The sequence below is a fragment of the Pipistrellus hanaki genome (genome assembly GCF_964339955.1).
Source record: "Pipistrellus hanaki genome assembly, chromosome: 9".
NCBI classification, from domain to species: domain Eukaryota; kingdom Metazoa; phylum Chordata; class Mammalia; order Chiroptera; family Vespertilionidae; genus Pipistrellus; species Pipistrellus hanaki.
In genome coordinates, this window is record NC_140511.1 from 46,101,927 (window position 1) to 46,117,749 (window position 15,823).

At 48.5% G+C, this 15,823-nt stretch overlaps 2 protein-coding genes across 4 annotated transcripts; one reads left to right on the forward strand and one right to left on the reverse strand.

The window, feature by feature from the left end:
* Positions 1 to 2,183: 2,183 nt before the first annotated feature.
* ARFIP2 (ARF interacting protein 2) lies at positions 2,184 to 7,043 on the reverse strand. 3 transcript variants are annotated; one of them, XM_084895032.1, is made up of 8 exons: positions 6,926 to 7,043; positions 6,004 to 6,104; positions 5,672 to 5,768; positions 4,838 to 4,956; positions 4,417 to 4,638; positions 3,710 to 3,867; positions 3,391 to 3,565; positions 2,184 to 2,933 (listed from the first exon to the last, which is right to left on the reverse strand). In XM_084895032.1, exons 2-8 carry the CDS (start codon positions 6,100 to 6,102, stop codon positions 2,778 to 2,780), a joined length of 1,026 nt encoding a protein of 341 aa, XP_084751158.1. In that variant the 5' UTR covers positions 6,103 to 6,104; positions 6,926 to 7,043; the 3' UTR covers positions 2,184 to 2,777. The 3 variants fall into 3 exon arrangements, with proteins under 3 accessions (XP_084751158.1, XP_084751157.1, XP_084751159.1); XM_084895031.1 differs by having other exon boundaries at positions 6,004 to 6,144; positions 6,926 to 7,036; XM_084895033.1 differs by lacking the exon at positions 6,926 to 7,043 and having other exon boundaries at positions 5,672 to 5,878.
* A 103-nt stretch (positions 7,044 to 7,146) lies between these two features.
* TIMM10B (translocase of inner mitochondrial membrane 10B) lies at positions 7,147 to 8,391 on the forward strand. Its single transcript, XM_084895034.1, has 3 exons — positions 7,147 to 7,258; positions 7,462 to 7,557; positions 7,750 to 8,391. Exons 1-3 carry the CDS (start codon positions 7,226 to 7,228, stop codon positions 7,945 to 7,947), a joined length of 327 nt encoding a protein of 108 aa, XP_084751160.1. The 5' UTR covers positions 7,147 to 7,225; the 3' UTR covers positions 7,948 to 8,391.
* The last annotated feature ends 7,432 nt before the right edge of the window (positions 8,392 to 15,823 follow it).

A 15,823-nucleotide genomic window follows, 5' to 3' on the forward strand; every position in this document is an offset into this window, starting at 1 on the left:
GGCCCCGCTCGGAGCCTGGGGCGAGCACCGCCTCCTGTGAGGGCTGGGGCACCGAGAGCCGGATCCGGATCCCGGATCCCGGATTCCGAGTCCCGGATCCTGGGCCCCGGGTCCCCGCCAGCTGCCTCCGGCTCCCTGCGGCTCCAGGGCAGGCGACACAGTGGGTCTCAGAGACCCCGGGAGGCTCGGGCAAGAAGAGACAAGCTGGGCAGCAGAGATTTCGGACTGGGTGGCGGTTCGGGTTGCCTCCTCCTGGGGGTTCCCTGCCTGGCTTTCTCGGCGGGGGGGGGCGGGGGGAATGTCTTACGGAATATGCTAGTGTGGTCCCCGTTGATCATGGGAGACAGGAATCATCCTGTGCCTCGACACGGATCTCTGGGCGGGAAGGGCCCCAAGGTGCAAGGGCAGGACCCAGAGCTCTGGAAGTGGGGGGACTTGATCCGGCTCTAGCTGCCGGGCTCTCCCCGAGGAGCACCCTGGCGAGGAAATCTCGGTCCCAACCATCCAGCGACTCCCTTCCGCACTCCAAAGACCAGAGCAATTCTCAGAATCATCGCATTGGGGGGAAAGCAGCCCCCGTGGAAAATAAAAATTATAACAACGGTGAACAGGGACTGAGTGCTTATATGGTGCCAGACACATAACGAATTTCTTTGCATGTATTATCTCTTTTAATACTCATATTGTTAATAGGTAGCTTCTTTTATAAGCCGTGTTATACAATGGAAGAAACTGAGGCTCCCGGCTCCCTAGAATTAACCCTGATCGCTCAGCTGGAAGGCGGTGTAACCAGCGTTTGAGCTCTGTGTGAAGGTCCTGCCTCCAGTCACCTGGAGATTCATCAGTACCTTTCGTGTTCAAAAACCCCCAGTGTTTCATAAAGCGGGGGTCACCCCTCCCCCTAATAATCAAGCTGCAGTCAGCTGATTGCAGGCTGACCAAAGCCCAGGAAGCCTGCCTGCCTGGGAGCTGCAGTATCTGTGACTAAGGGCAAAGTCTGGCTGCACCTGGATCTCAGCGCTGGGAGAATCTGCTGACTGGCGCGTCCCCTTCCTCCAGGCCTCCACGCAGGTAGGGGAGTGTTGAAACATTCTGGGGCTCTCCTTAGCCAAGGAGCAGAGATGATGCCACCTGAGCTCTGGCTCAATTAAAGTGCTGCTGGAGAGCTTTCCTGCCTCGGACAAGGTTCGGATTTTGGGCTCTACAGGGGCCCTGGAAACTGCCTCAACCCCTCATCCACCTGAGCTCAGGCCCCCCGCACAGGTGATGAGCCTCAGCAGGACTCCTGCTTGCTTTGGAGATTGGGCCAGAGCTACTGGGAGGGAACTGGGGTCTGTGTTACACTAGTTTAAGCTTCACAAGGACTACTTTCCTCAAGCCTAGACTTCTCCTACGCCATCAAACTTCTGCCGAAAAGGCCTCCTGGTTCCTCTTCTCCAAAGGGCAAACGCCCTTCATCGGCCTGAAGAGGCAGGCCTACCCTGATCTCTTACTACCTTACCTCTGTAGTCCTCCTCCAGCCACTCCCCTTCAATTTCACCCAGTGAAACTCCATTCATTCCTCCAGATTCCTACCCGGGGGCCTTCGCATATTGGCCTCTCAGCCTATGCTGCTCTTTCCTCTCCTCTTCCTGGCTGTCTGAATACCCTTTGTCTCAGCTTTCCAGTTGACATGCTCATCTCCACTCCAGTCTAGGAGAGGCCCCTCCCCTGTGATCCCAGAGCTCCCTGAACTTCTGTATCCTAGGACTAATCACCGTATTGTAGTTGCCTGGTTACTGCGACTCTATTCCTCACTAGACCATAAGCACTGTGGGAAGGGACTGTGCTTTCATTCACTGATGTTTCCCCAGGGGCTAGGGCAGTGCCAGGCAAGTAAAAGCACTCAGTAAATATTTGCTGTATAAATGAATGCATGATGGTCAGCGGGGCCCGACCCCCCTTGGGGCCTGTGCTCTTAAGATCCTTAGCTATCGTGGTGCTGGCCTAGAGGGCAGGTGAAGCTTTGGCTCAAACTGGGTCTGGGGGAGGAGAGTGGTTTCCTCAGACTGTTCTGGAAACCTCTGGCTTCAGTTGTCTGTCCCCAGCCCTTCTGACTTGATAGGATTTGGGTGTATTAGACTGAGCGTTTCTCTACCCAGCCCACCCTCCTAGAGTCCCCCACAAATTGACCTCACTGGGCCTGCTTTTACGAAAGGTTTATTCCTAGTGCTAGGTCCCAATCTTCCAGGGCTCTAAGCACAATGAAACTGGGTGGATGGGTGAGGGGATGCCCATTCTGGGGCTCCCCATTATTCCCACCCCTTTGGTCCCAAGTCCCTTTCTCTGCAACGGGCACGCATAGAGGAGGGACAAAGGGTACTGGAGGCAACATCATTGGCCCAGGGGAGCCCAAGAAGAGCTGCCTTTGGCTGACAGGGCCTTTGGAGGCTCTGCCGTTGGTCGGGGGGCACACCCCAGGAGCTGGGGATAGGCCTGAGCAATACCATTGGCCAGGGAGTAGTTTTGTCATTGCCTTTGGCTGTGGAGTGGAAGGAAGAGATCTGGGAACAAAGCCCAGTGGCCAGGAAGATATGGGACAGGGGCAGCTGCTGCTCGGCCTGCAGGCCCCATCCCTACCCACAGCAATGTGGGCAGAACTGGTGTCGGTCCCCAGCGAGGGGAAAGGAGCCCATGCCTGAGGGCAGGTGGCAAGGGACGTCCCATGTCCGATCTCCCCCACCCTGGGACTGCCCCTCCCAGTGTCTTTATGATAGCCAGGTTGGTCTGGGAGCGGCTCACTGCTCCTCTAGCCAGGAGGGCTTCTCAGCTCCCGGAGGCCTCAGCTTGATGTTGAACTGCTGCAGGGTCTGCTCCAGTTGTTTCTGGTTCCCAGCAAAGTAGGCGGACACGGCGTTGTGGAAGAGCAGCAGCTGCTTGTGCATCACCTTGATCTGGGGGTCCAGAGGGTCAGCTGAGGCTGGACTCAGATGCCCTTCTTGAGGGGCTGAGCCTGAGACCAGACCAGGGGCGCATGCAATCTGCTCTGATGGTGCTTTGGGGGTGGGGTTGGAACTCCTCCAAGGGAATCAAAGGAGAAAGGGTAAGCAGATGGGAGAAACCTGTCTTGATTTGCTTGGGCCGGGGATCTGGCACCACAACTCAGGGTGTGATCTTTCTGTCGTGATCCTGGGACCAGCAGTCAATTCTTCAACAGAAAAGGGCTAGGGATAGAAGGAGGGAGACCCCGAAAGGTCCAAGGGTTGAGGGGGCTAAGAGAAGACCCCACTCCTTAGTCAGACTGCATTACTCCATCCAACGATGGGCAGGGTCTGCTGGGGGGAGGGGAGGGGGGGGGTCAGTGTTACAGATGGGAGAGATGGGATGGGGTCAGAGGGGTGGGGTTGGCACCTTGTTTTCTTCCAGGAACTTGAGCTTGATGGCCACGTCTCCCCGCAGCTTCTCATATTTGTCCCGATGGGCCTGGAAAGTGGCCTGGGCAGTCTCAAGTCGACCACGCGTCCCTGCATCCCGAGGGCCTAGGCTCAGCTCCTCTAAGTCTGTGCGGTAGGCATCATACTCCAGCCTGGAGAGGGGGTGACAGAGACTCAACTCCACCCCTTTCTCCTCCACGCTCTCCTTTCCTTCCTGAGTTCTTAGGACCCTAACCTCAGATTTCCACCCACGCCAGCCAACTCCCAAAGCCCTAGGCCCTTGCCAGTGCCCACACCTGGCAGCCTCATACTGTTTGACAGTCATGAGTGTGTCTTCCATGGTCTTGGTGACCAACGTGTTGATGCTAGAGACGAAGAAGTTTACAGCCCCTAGCAGTGTCTCTCCATTCTTGCACAGCAGCTTCTGCGTCTCTGCGTTGTAGCCAAATTCCTCCTGAGGGCAGAAGGGAGGGACAGGCCTTAAGAAAGGGTCCCTACCTGACTGGTGCTATAGGGCCCTTCATTCCCCCCTTCCCCGGGGAGGAAGCAGCCATCAACTCTGAAACAACCACGGTCTGCCTCCAGCAAGGCTCTCTTAGCCAGAAAGTGAGTGGGGCCACCCTGGGGGTGCCTGGGGTGGGAACGTGGGGGTGGGGTTCTCAGAGAAGCTCACAGGGCTAGAACAGAGAAAGCTAGTGCAGCAGGCAAGGGAGGGGCTCGGATTAGGCTGAGCATCAAAGGCATTCTCACAAATGCAGAGAAGGGTTACTGGTGAGGCACCTGGTGTGTGTGCCGCCTCCCACAGCCCCTCCAACTTCTGGACCTCTGTACAAACCCTTAAGCTGCCTCCACACGTGAGTGCTGCTGGGGGCAGGGCTGGGCCCACCCTGTAGGGGTTCTCCCTCTGGGCTGCAGGAGGGAGGGAGGGAGGGAGGCTGAGGGGTGACTGCCTGGGAGGGCCTGGGCCCAGTCCCCCCACCCTCGTTGGGCCTGGCCGAGGCACCTGAAGCTCTGGGGACTTCTGGCTGAGGTCAGCAAAGGCGTCACCTAGTGCATGCTGGGTCTGCAGCAGGCTGTAGAGGTGGGCTGTCAGCGCCCGGCCCAGCTGCAGGACACTCTCATACTTGCGCTTCGTCTCACGCAGCAGCTCAATCTGCAGCTCCAGCTCCAGGTCCACAGTCCGAGAGCCTCGGCCAAATCGCTCTGATATCAGCTGCTTTGTGCACTGATTGGGAAGTGGGGGAATCAGTCAGAGACCCGAGCACCCTGCCCCCACAACAGGTATGTACCCCAGTATACAACAGGTAGGTACCCTAGTATACCCAGACTCCTACTCTCAGCCATAGATGGAACATTAGTATCTGGGAGAAGGGGAAAGGTACCCATGGGGAGTTTGGGGGAAGGGAGAGGTGCTTGAATCCCACCTTATATGTGTTGATGCCCCATTTCTTGACGATGTCGAACTTCTCTCCAGCGATGCCCCGAGCCACCTCATCTCCGGGGCCAGCAGGAGTGGCACTGTGAGATGGATGGCGGCCAGACCCTAAAGGACCAAGTTCTCTGACACCAGCCTCTCTCAAATACAACCAGACACTTCTGTGGCTCCACCCATACTTCCCTCCCAGCTCCTGCAAAGGACTTTCCTGAAGGAGCAGAAGCTAGAGACAATTAGATTCTCCTACTCACTAGAAGGAACTCATGTCTTGTGCCCTGAAACCCAAATCCCAATATACATCTGGCCTCCTTCTGAGGTGGTGGTGGGATTAGAGGGAGCTGCTGGTGGATAGGGGAAGAGGAAACAGAAGGAAATACACAGAGCGTGGGCTAGGAAGTCAAGGATGGTGGGTCCTGACAACAGGAAACCTGGCTGACATTCCCATGTGGAATCACTGTCTGTGTGAGATCCAGGGCTATTTATTCCTCTAAATTTTAGAGTCTAAAGTAAAACTCTGAGAAGCCTCATAAAGATCCAAGTCAGCATCAAGCTCTAGAGTAGGGGGAACTTCTATGGAAGCATCCTTAACGTGACTCGGGTGGTGGCAGCAGAGAAAAAGGCTCAGGGGAAATGGTAAGTGGGAGCAGTTGGACACCCCTGGGAACTGGCCTTGGGGAGAGGACTCCATAGGGTTCATCCTAGCAAGAGTTTTCCAAGATCTCTAGAGATAACTCAAGCTTTCTTAGGCATATCCTATTCTCCCTGGAACCATGCCTCTCCCCATCCTCACTCAAGTTTCCTGTCCTGTTCTGACCATTCATACCTGTGGGGATGAGTCCGTCACCAGAGCCCCCATAGCCACCAGACACAACGCTGGTTTCATTGAGGTTGGGTCCTGACACCATCACCTGCTGGAGGTCCTATAGGCCAGAGAAGAGGGGGGCTTCAGGAACATAGGGGCAGCTGAAGCATTTTGGGGGTGAGAACAAGCTTGGATTGAAGCATCATAGAGAGAGCACACAAGGGAAGTCTGCACAGAATCAGAACGAAAATTTGTAAAAAGATTGAAGGGAGTTAGATAAGTTAGGGAAGGCGACTAAACCAGGGAGCCCAGGGTTTAGGAGACAATAAGGAGAAAAAATCAAACAGAAGCACCTGCTCCAGCCCATCATCTTCAGGAAGCTGCCCAGCTTCGCCGTTCCCATGGATGGGGATCTCCATTGTGGCTGCCTTCCCTAGGATCCCGTCCGTCATGGCTAGGGAAGGGACCGGAGTCAATGTCTCCACCCCAGCGCCCTGCAAAGCCCAACACAGACCGTTCTGGAAACTGGCCAGGACTCCAGAACAGAAAGGTCCCCCCTACCATTTCTGAGGTTTGAGATGTTTTCCCAGGGCTTGAGTGTCCTGATTTGGCTACCACTCCTTTATAGCATATGCATCTCTCCCCTCCAAGGTGCACAGTTTTACACATGCACACCCAGGCCTCAGGTGTCTTCTCATGACTCTCCCACCCCACCAGGACTCCGTGATCATCCATGCATTCAATCATTCAGTAGACACTGACTGAGTACCTACTATATGCCATGCACTAGTTGAGGCCCTGAGGGAAACACAGCAGTGAACCAAATGGATAGAGTCTGTATTCTCTTGGAGCTGATCCCCATGCAGGTGTTTCTCCCCATCAGGAGATGAACCCCTTTCCAGGGCTCAGGTATGTCGCCCAGGGCTTGACCTTGCACGCTCCTTTGGTAACGTCTCCCCCTTTTCTTCAAGTGATCTCCCCCTCCTCCACCCCATGCACCTTCTCTTCCTCGCCCTCTCCACCAGGCCTTAGTTCAATCAGTTGGTATATGTTCTCGGCCTCTGGGAAAAGCCTCTTTTCCCCTCCAGGATAGGGTTGAACCCTTCCAAAGTCATGTACGTCTCCCCAGGTGTGTTTCCCTATCCCCACCCCCACCCCTACCCCATACACCTGGGCATCAGGTGTGTCCTCATCCTTCCCTGAGCTCAGAGGTGTCTTGCCCTCTGGACAGGTTCATGCATTCAACTTCCACCTGACCAAGCTTGCCGCTCTCACCTCGGGCTGGGCTGCTCTTCCCCTCGGGGCGCCAGGCCCGGTCCGCACGGGGACCTCGGGCTCCAGTTCCCGTCGCGATCCTAGCAGCAGGTCAGGGATTAGGCGGAAGTGACGTCCACGCCCGGGCAGAAGAAGCCGGCCACGTCGCAGTTGGTAAGGGCGGAAGTGACGTCAGGCCCCGGGGGCAGGGCGATCCAGGAGCCAACCCTTCAGCTCTCGGGGAAATAGACCAGAGATTACTTCCGGGGCGTGACCGGGAGGCTGTACCGGAAGTAAAGGCGGGCGCGCTCCCGGGGCGGGATGGAGCAGCAGCATCAGCAGCAGCTGAGAAACGTGAGTAGCGGCTCGAAGTGGCTTCGGGACTTTACGTTCAGCTCGCATCCCCGTCCGCAGGGCGGGACCCCGGGGATCCTGGGCCCACGGGCTGGGGACATGGGCTGGGGTGCGCGGGCCTGGGAAACGCAGAGGCGGCGCGGCGCAGAATTGAGAGGTGTGAGCCCCCTTATCACTGAGTCCTGGGTCCCCTTCTCTTCCAGTTGCGGGACTTCCTGTTGGTCTACAATCGGATGACGGAACTCTGCTTCCAGCGCTGCGTGCCCAGCCTGCACCACCGAGCTCTGGATGCTGAGGAGGTGGGGGGCCGCGTAGGAAGCTACTCTTCTTCCTCAGAGTTAACCGAAGGCTGCCTTCCTCCTCCCCCCACTCCTCTTGAACCTTTGGCCGGGTCTTTCCTTTACCCTCACCCATAGGCTGGGAATGGGACGACGGGGGACGCCTCTGACAGGCCACCTTTGGCCTCTCCCTCCACCCTGTCTTTCCTCCAGGAGGCCTGTCTGCACAGCTGTGCTGGGAAGCTGATCCATGCCAGCCACCGCCTCATGGCCGCCTACGTGCAGCTCATGCCTGCCCTGGTGCAGCGCCGCATCGCAGACTATGAGGCTGCCTCCGCTGGGCTCGGTGCTGCTGCTGCTGCTGCTGCTGCTGCTGCTGAACAGCCGGGAAACGCACCAACAGGCAGCTAGCCATCCCCAACCCAGGAAGGGAGGCGCTGGATGGACCCTCACATTGAAGGAGCCAGTGGACCTTGGGCCGGGGGCAGCCTGTATATAGAGTGAGGAGTGGCCTGAGAGCTGGGTACTGTTGCTCCTTTTTCCGGAGCTAATAAACCCGCTTTTATTCTGTTCGGTTTATGTTCTGGGCGGAGAAGCTTTGCCCACTTTGTTAGCACCATCCTTTATTTGTCAGTGCATATCTGCTGGCTTCAACCCTGGCAGCGGAGAAATTGCCTTCTTTGTGTAGAAGGAAAACCTTAGCAGCATTCATTCCCAGGCACCTGCTTAAACCAAGGTGTCAGGATGCAATTTTTTAAGGTTAGTAATAGCAACAGGAAGGTGATTCCTGGCCAGATGACAGAGAAAGTAGGAGCTCTGTCTAGCTGTCATTAAATAAAATCTGTCTGACTTTAATGGCTCACTTGTGAGCTGGATATGCATTCATTCGTAACTTTTTGTGTGTGTGGACTGTGTCTTGCAAGAGGGAATTCTGCTAGATTTAGAGAAAAGAGGAGACATCTAAGGACAACATATCAAGAAATCAGGGTTTGGGGGGACTACTTCCTTATAAATCAGTAACTCCAGAACAAATGAAACCTATATGAATTCTGAATGTTCTGAAACTTGAATCATATACCCAGGTTGTTACTTCTTTACTATTTTCTATCTTCTTGAATGAACAGTAAAACCTTTAAGCAAAGAAGGTCTTTTTTTGCTTCAGGGACGATCAGAAAGGGAAAACTTGGGGGACCATATGCTGCAATATGGTCAGGCTTGAGATAAAGAAACCCAAGAGAGAAGTGATAATGGTGGTTGTGGAAAAGAAGGGATAAGCAAAATCTTCAGGACTTCCTTAATGTTACTTCCTGTCTCACTGCTTGTTTATAATCTAATTCCAGCCCCTCCACCTTTATCCCAGGTTCCCACTCTGCTTGTTCTGTGGTTTCTATTTCCAGCCTATCCATTCTTTTTATTTCCTCCCCGTTGTGGAATTTACTTCTGCTTTCAGCACTGTGAATGACCTGTCACTCTACCACCACATTTTCTTGCTGTTCTTGTGTCCTTTTGTATCATTCCAGCTGTTTAATCTTTCCTGTTCCTCCATTCAAACTGCTAGAGAAAAACATAGTTGTGTAATGAGTGTCACTAAGTATTTAAGGTTCCAACCTCAACCAAGCCATCATTACAAACATGCAACCCTTTGTGGGTTCCTGGTCTTTTCCCTGTCCCTAACATGGCAGTTATTTACACCTTACTGCTCTCCTTAATTCTTCCCCTCACCTTCAACTATCCCCCATCAGCTGACCATGTTTCATTTTTTTTTTTATAGTGGAAATGGAAACTCTTAGACATTGGTTCCCACAATAATAAAAATAACGTCCTACAACCCCACCCACAAAGCACACGGTTTTCTCCCTTGTGTGGCCCAGAAGTTAAAAATTCTCTAACAGTAGACCCTGTATTAAAATAGAGATCTGACTCACCCTGGCCAGGTAGCTCAGTTGGTTAGAGCGTTGTGCTTGAAACATCACATGTGCTCATTATGCCAATGGCAAGACCTGAGGGAGACTCCAGCAATGATGTTCCAAGGTGGAGATGCGATCCTCAGGGCACATATAAGAATTAACCAATGAGTGCATAAGTATGTGGAACAACAAATCAGTGTTTCTCTTTTTTTCTCTCTCTAAATTAAAAAAAATAAAGAACAGATCTGACTTTAAAATCCATGTTTTTGTTTTTATGCTGTAACAGGCTACCTAAAAAAAATAAAACACCTATTGAGCCCTTACTTTGTATAGGTTCTGATGTTGATATATGTCATGCTGTACCTTAATCTTTACAACAAAAGCACAAGTAAGAGGTATTATCTCCCTTCTTAACATGAGGAAGCAAGAATCCAGAATGTACTAGAAGCACATATGTGTGTGTGTTTCTCTCTTTACCTTGACCAGCACAGCTAGGGAGTGGACAGGAGTCCTGAGTAGGGGTGACAGGGTATTGAGAAAATGAAAGAGACAGACACTAGGGAAAGCTGGGACCAGGTGGAACAGCTGGCCCTCTGACGGAGAGACAGTGACCCAGAGCTGGTACAGTGCATTTATTTTATACAGTATGATTCGAGGAAATTTTACTAGAGTTAAGACAGAGGAATTATGTGAAATCGTTAAAGGTCAAGCTGTAATTCATTCTTGTGGCTTCTATGTAGCTGTCACTCCTAACTGAGCCTGGATAATTAGGTTTGTTCCTTGCACCTGGCTCAATTTAAGTAATGAAACCTAACCCCTGGCACCTGCCCTAAGGGTCAGGCTGACAACATACCTACCTCTGGCACAGTATGTTGGCTCTGCCAACACCACTGAACTCAGCTGACAATAATCAAAGAAATGCTCATGTGCCTTCCCAGGCACTCTACATATATGTATAGTCACCTGTTGAGAAAAATGGTTTCTATTAGCTTTTAGCTAGCTGCTGTCCCTTGAACAAATCTTAAATAGGTTAGAAAGTAAAAGTTGCTGATCAGGAACTTCCTTACCAAGTGGCTTCATGTATATCCAATAAAATTCATAAATGCAGATAAATCAGCTTGTGAACTTCCCATTTTTCAGACACAAAGAAATGGGGACCCAGGATATCATATTGCTGGTGGAAGGATTTTTTTCCACATTAACATTTGTGAGTGTCCTTACAACAAACTTCCATGTAATTAAACTGCCAGGTGATTGTGAATAATCTGTGTTTCCAAGTCATTTAATTAATAATTACTGGAGAAGGGCTAGGAACATAGAAGACCTTTGAATTGCCAGAGCTTCTATTTGCTTATTCACCTGCATCATACCTCTCCCAGGCATGGAGAAACAAGTGTCCCTCAGCCTGATCCATCCATTATTGTCTTTCTTAAATTTCCAATCTCTAATGTCTTGGTTCTTTTCTCTTAATATTTATAAGAACCTTATTCCTACCATCCATCTTCCATTGTTGCTGGAGTCTCCCTCAGGTCTTGCCAGTGGCATAATGAGCACATGTGATGTTTCAAGCACAATGGGAATAAAGGTTGACAAAACTTTTATCTGATTACCACATACACTGGAGAGGTTAGTGCTCCTGACATTCTGGCTTCAGAGCATAACTGTCCATTCCTTGGCAAAGTCTGATTCCTTTGAGGCCATTCAAGTGTACCACCCTCTCGTTATTTGTCCTTAGAAACTACTACTCTCCTACATTCCTCTAAGGAGCTAACCCTTAGTCTTCCTATCCGCTCATTGATACTTTTATGTTTATGTGGACACTCCAGTATTTTGGTCTCTTAGTTCTCTGACAGAATCTAGTGATTTCCACTTCCTTGGGCATCCACTCCCATAGTTATGTCCCGGCCACTGTCTTCGCCCCAGCATCTTATTCGCTGACCACATTCCTTTCACTTGATTGAACTATTCCTCTATTTTCATTCTTTGATTCACTGGAGCAGTCAGGCTATTGCTTCTTCCTTCTCTTGATTCCTATGGAGCTTAAGTTCTAGTGATTCTCTTTGGAATAGACTGTTTCCTTACCTTTCATCTCTTTTGGATGCATAGATAAAATGAAACATTTGTCTCTCTGCATTTGGTCACCCAATGAAATCACTATAAAGCAGATTTATATTACTATAGATCCAGAGTTACCAACTTCAAATGGAGTCAGAGCCCCTATAATCCCACTGGGTTTTTCCAGTTATCTTTCTTGCATAAAGCTGTCCGTTGAGAACTCTCACATCTGGTCACCCACCTACATCTGCATCTTTCTCCTCTGAACTGTCCGAACAGGCCCAGCGTTCTCCTAAAGGCCAGTGCCAATTCCTGTGCCCTGAACCCTAGTCCTTCCTTCTTTGGGAATGGCTGACTTTCCCCCACTTTACTAAATTCTCATCCGTGTGTGAACATGCTAAACACTCCCCTGATAGAAAACCAAACCACTCTGTACCTCATTTCCTCTCCAGCTACCAACCTGTTTTTCCACTTTATACTGAAAACAGTTGAATACTTTGGCTCTCTCCATCCCGTTCCTCCACCCAGTCTGGTGTTTGTTTTTTGTTAATCCTCATCTGAGGATATTTTTTCCATGGATTTTTTTAGAGAGAGTGGAAGGAAGGGAGGTGAAGAGAGAGAAACATAGATTGGTTGCCTCCTGCACATGCCCCAACTGAGGCTCAGGATCAAACCTACAACCCAGGTATGTGCCCTTGACTGGAAATTGAACCCACAATCCTTCGGTGCTCTGTCTACTGAGCCACATTGGCCAGGGCCACCCAGTCTGTTTTGAGTTCTACAACCTTTATTCTATTGACATAGTTCATACTGAAGTCACACTGGCTCACCACGTGACCTTCACATTCCTAAACTCGGTGGCTATTTCCCAGTCCTCAGCTTACTTCCCTTCTCAGTAGCATCTGGTAGTATTGACTAGTTTCTCATCAACAGTCTTCCCCTAGCATCTATAATTCCACTCACATACTTTAATTACTACCTCTTTGGCCGAGCTTCTTAGCCTCCTTTGCAGGCTCATCCCCCATCAATCAGCCTAAAAGTTTCTCTGGGTCCTGTTCTTTCTCAGCCTATTTTTCTAGGATTATTTCATCCCCACTCTGAGCTTGGTTACTGGTGACTCCCATATCCCTCCTCGGAGCCACTTGATTGACCTCTCCACTTAGATATCTCAAAAAACATCCTTGCCCTAGGGGCTTAATCACAAGGAACAACAGCCTGTAATTATTGGAATCAAGAGTCCGGTTTGGGCCAAAACCGGTTTGGCTCAGTGGATAGAGCTCTGGCCTGCAGACTGAAAGGTCTCAGGTTCGGTTCCGGTCAAGGGCATGTACCTTGGTTGCAGGCACATCCCCAGTAGGGGGTGTGCAAGAGGCAGCTAATGGATGTTTCTCTATCATCGATGTTTCTAACTCTGTATCTCTCTCCCTTCCTCTCTGTAAAAAATCAGTAAAATATATTTAAAAAAAAAAAAAAAAAGAGTCTGGTTTGGCTCGGTGGATAGAGTGTTGGCTTGCAGACTTAAAGGTCCTGGGTTCAGTTCTGGTCAAGGGCACATGCCCAGGTTGTGTGCTCCATCCCCAGTAGGAGGCATGCGGGAGGCAGCCGATCAATGATTCTCTCTCATCACTGATGTTTCTATATATCTCTCTCCCTCTCCCTTCCTCTCTGAAATCAATAAAAAATATATTTTTTAAAAATCCTCAGTTCTACATATTTCCTCATATTACTATAGGTGCTTTGATGACTTCCTAAGCTATAAAGTTAAATATATTTTTGGACTAAAATTTTTTTTGAATATCTGTTTAATATTTAATCTAAGCATAGGAAGGAACTCCTACTGCCTTAATGGAAGATGCTAACAATATGGATCCAGACGTGTGTGGATTCTGTTTCTCTCCATCTCCACAGTCTCCCACTAGGATTATTGCAATTGCTGCTTCCCCCTATATCCATTTTTGCACCCCTCCAATGGACCAGAAAACACAAACTGATGCTTAAAACTTGGCAATAGCTTCCCATTCTTAGGATAAAAACTGACATTTTGCACATGACTTTCAAGGCCCTGCATGATCTAGCTCCTGCCCACCTCAGCTGTATCTTATCATGAGTCAAACACTAAACTGTCAATACAGTTTGCTGAATTGGACTAAAACCACACCTCACTCTCTCCTCTCTGCTCTTATCACAGTAGCCTTTTGATTCCTAGCCTGCCATACACTTACATTTCAAGGCCTTTGTACCTGCTGTTTTCTGGCTGGCAATGCTTTCCCTCCACCAACTGAATTACTCATTCTTGAGTATGTAATTCAAATACTTTCTCCTCAAAGAACTCTTTCCAGACTGCAGTTCCCATAATTCCTCATGTTTTTGGCATGCACTTCTATCAGTTGCTCATGAGGTCAGAGTCCATGTTTGTATTGTTCACCATTGCTTTCTTATCACAATTCCCAGCACATAATATGTGCTTGGTAAATATTTGTTGGATAAACATCTTTCAGTCTCCTCCCAGCTCAATCTACTATTCATATAACAAAAGGAAGACTTTTTATTAGAAGAAGAGACAGAAGTGAATCTGAATTTAACCTCTGCTCTATTTTTTTTTCCGGTAGAGCTACTGCTTATATAGTTTACTCATTCTGTTTATCATTTATTGCTTTTGTCCTCCACTAGAATGTAAGCTTCATAATTCAGTTTTTGTCACTGTTAGCATTTTGTGCACTGAGATAACCATCTAAAATAGTGTCCAACAGAGATGAGGCTCAGTACATGTTTGTTGGTTGAATGAAGAGAATAGTTATAGAGCAAAAGTTTAGAGCTTGGCTTTAGGGAGGGAGAGAGAGTGAGATGGATGAAAGTAAATCTAAGTTATTTTTTATATAATTTTGGGAGATTGAGAGTTCCTTGTAAATAGCATGTGTAATGGTTAGTTTTACATGTCAACTTGACTAAGTTATAGTACCCAGTTATTTCATCAAACACAATTCTAGGTATTGCCATGAAGGTATTTTATAGATGTGATTAAAAATATACAATTGATTGATTTTAAGTAAAAGAAATTACCCTTAGCAGCACAATTTACAATAGCTAAGATTTGAAAACAGCCTAGGTGCCCATCAGCAGATGACTGGATCAGAAAACTATGGTACATCTACACAATGGAATACTATGCTGCCATAAAAAAAGAAGGAATTCTTACCATTTGCAGCAACCTGGATGGAATTGGAGAACATTATGCTAAGTGAAATAAGCCAGTCAATGAAAGAAAAATTTCACATGATATCACTCATATGTGGATAATATAGAACTTTATAAACTGATGAACAAAAAGACAGATACAGAGGCAGTAAAACATCAAACAGACGGTCAAATTACAGTGGGAAGGTTAGGGAGAGGTGGGGGAGATAAGAGATTAATGGAAGGCCTTACATGCATGCATATAAGCATAGCCAATGGAAGCAAAACGGGGGGGGTGGGGGAGTGAGGGCATGTATGGAAGTAGGGGGGGGGGCAATGATAAGAATGTACACATATAATACCTTAATTTAAAAAATGGAGAAAAAAAAAAACCTACTGTAGGTGCTTTGATGACTTCCTAAGCTATAAAGTTAAATATATTTTTGGACTAAAAATTTTTTTTGAATATCTATTTAATAACCAAACTAAGCACAGGAAGGAACTCCTACTGCCTTAATGGAAGATGCCAACAATATGGATCCAGACATGTGTGAGCAATATGAGAGAAATAAGAGTAGATTGGCTGAATTTAACACAGTGTTTTGTTGGATCTTGTTTTATATATTTATCATGATGATGTCTGAGAAAAATAACTTATGAAATGTTTAATAGTTAATAATTTAATTAATTACAATTGATATTAAATCATAGTATTTACTAAAGAAAAGAAAAAAAATTACCCTTAATAATGTGGGTGGGCTTCACTCAATCAGTTGAAGGCCTTAAAAGTAAAAACAGATTTTCCTGAGAAGAAATTCTACCTCAAGGCATTAACTCCTAGTTGAGTTTCTAGCATGCTGACCTACCCTATTTGGACTTGCCATCCCCAAACAATCTTTTGAGCCAATTCCTTAAAATAAATCTCTGTATACTTGTATCCTATTGGCTCTGTTTCTCTGGAAACCCTGATTGATATAGCATATGTTCTTTTTTTTTTTTTTTTTAATAGGAGCTGAAGTTATCAGAGAGTAAAATGGAAGAAAATGTTTTTTAAAAAAATATTTCATTGATTTTTTTCACAGAGAAGAGAGAGGAACAGAGAGCTAGAAACATCGATGAGAGAGAAACATCGATCAGCTGCCACCCCCCAC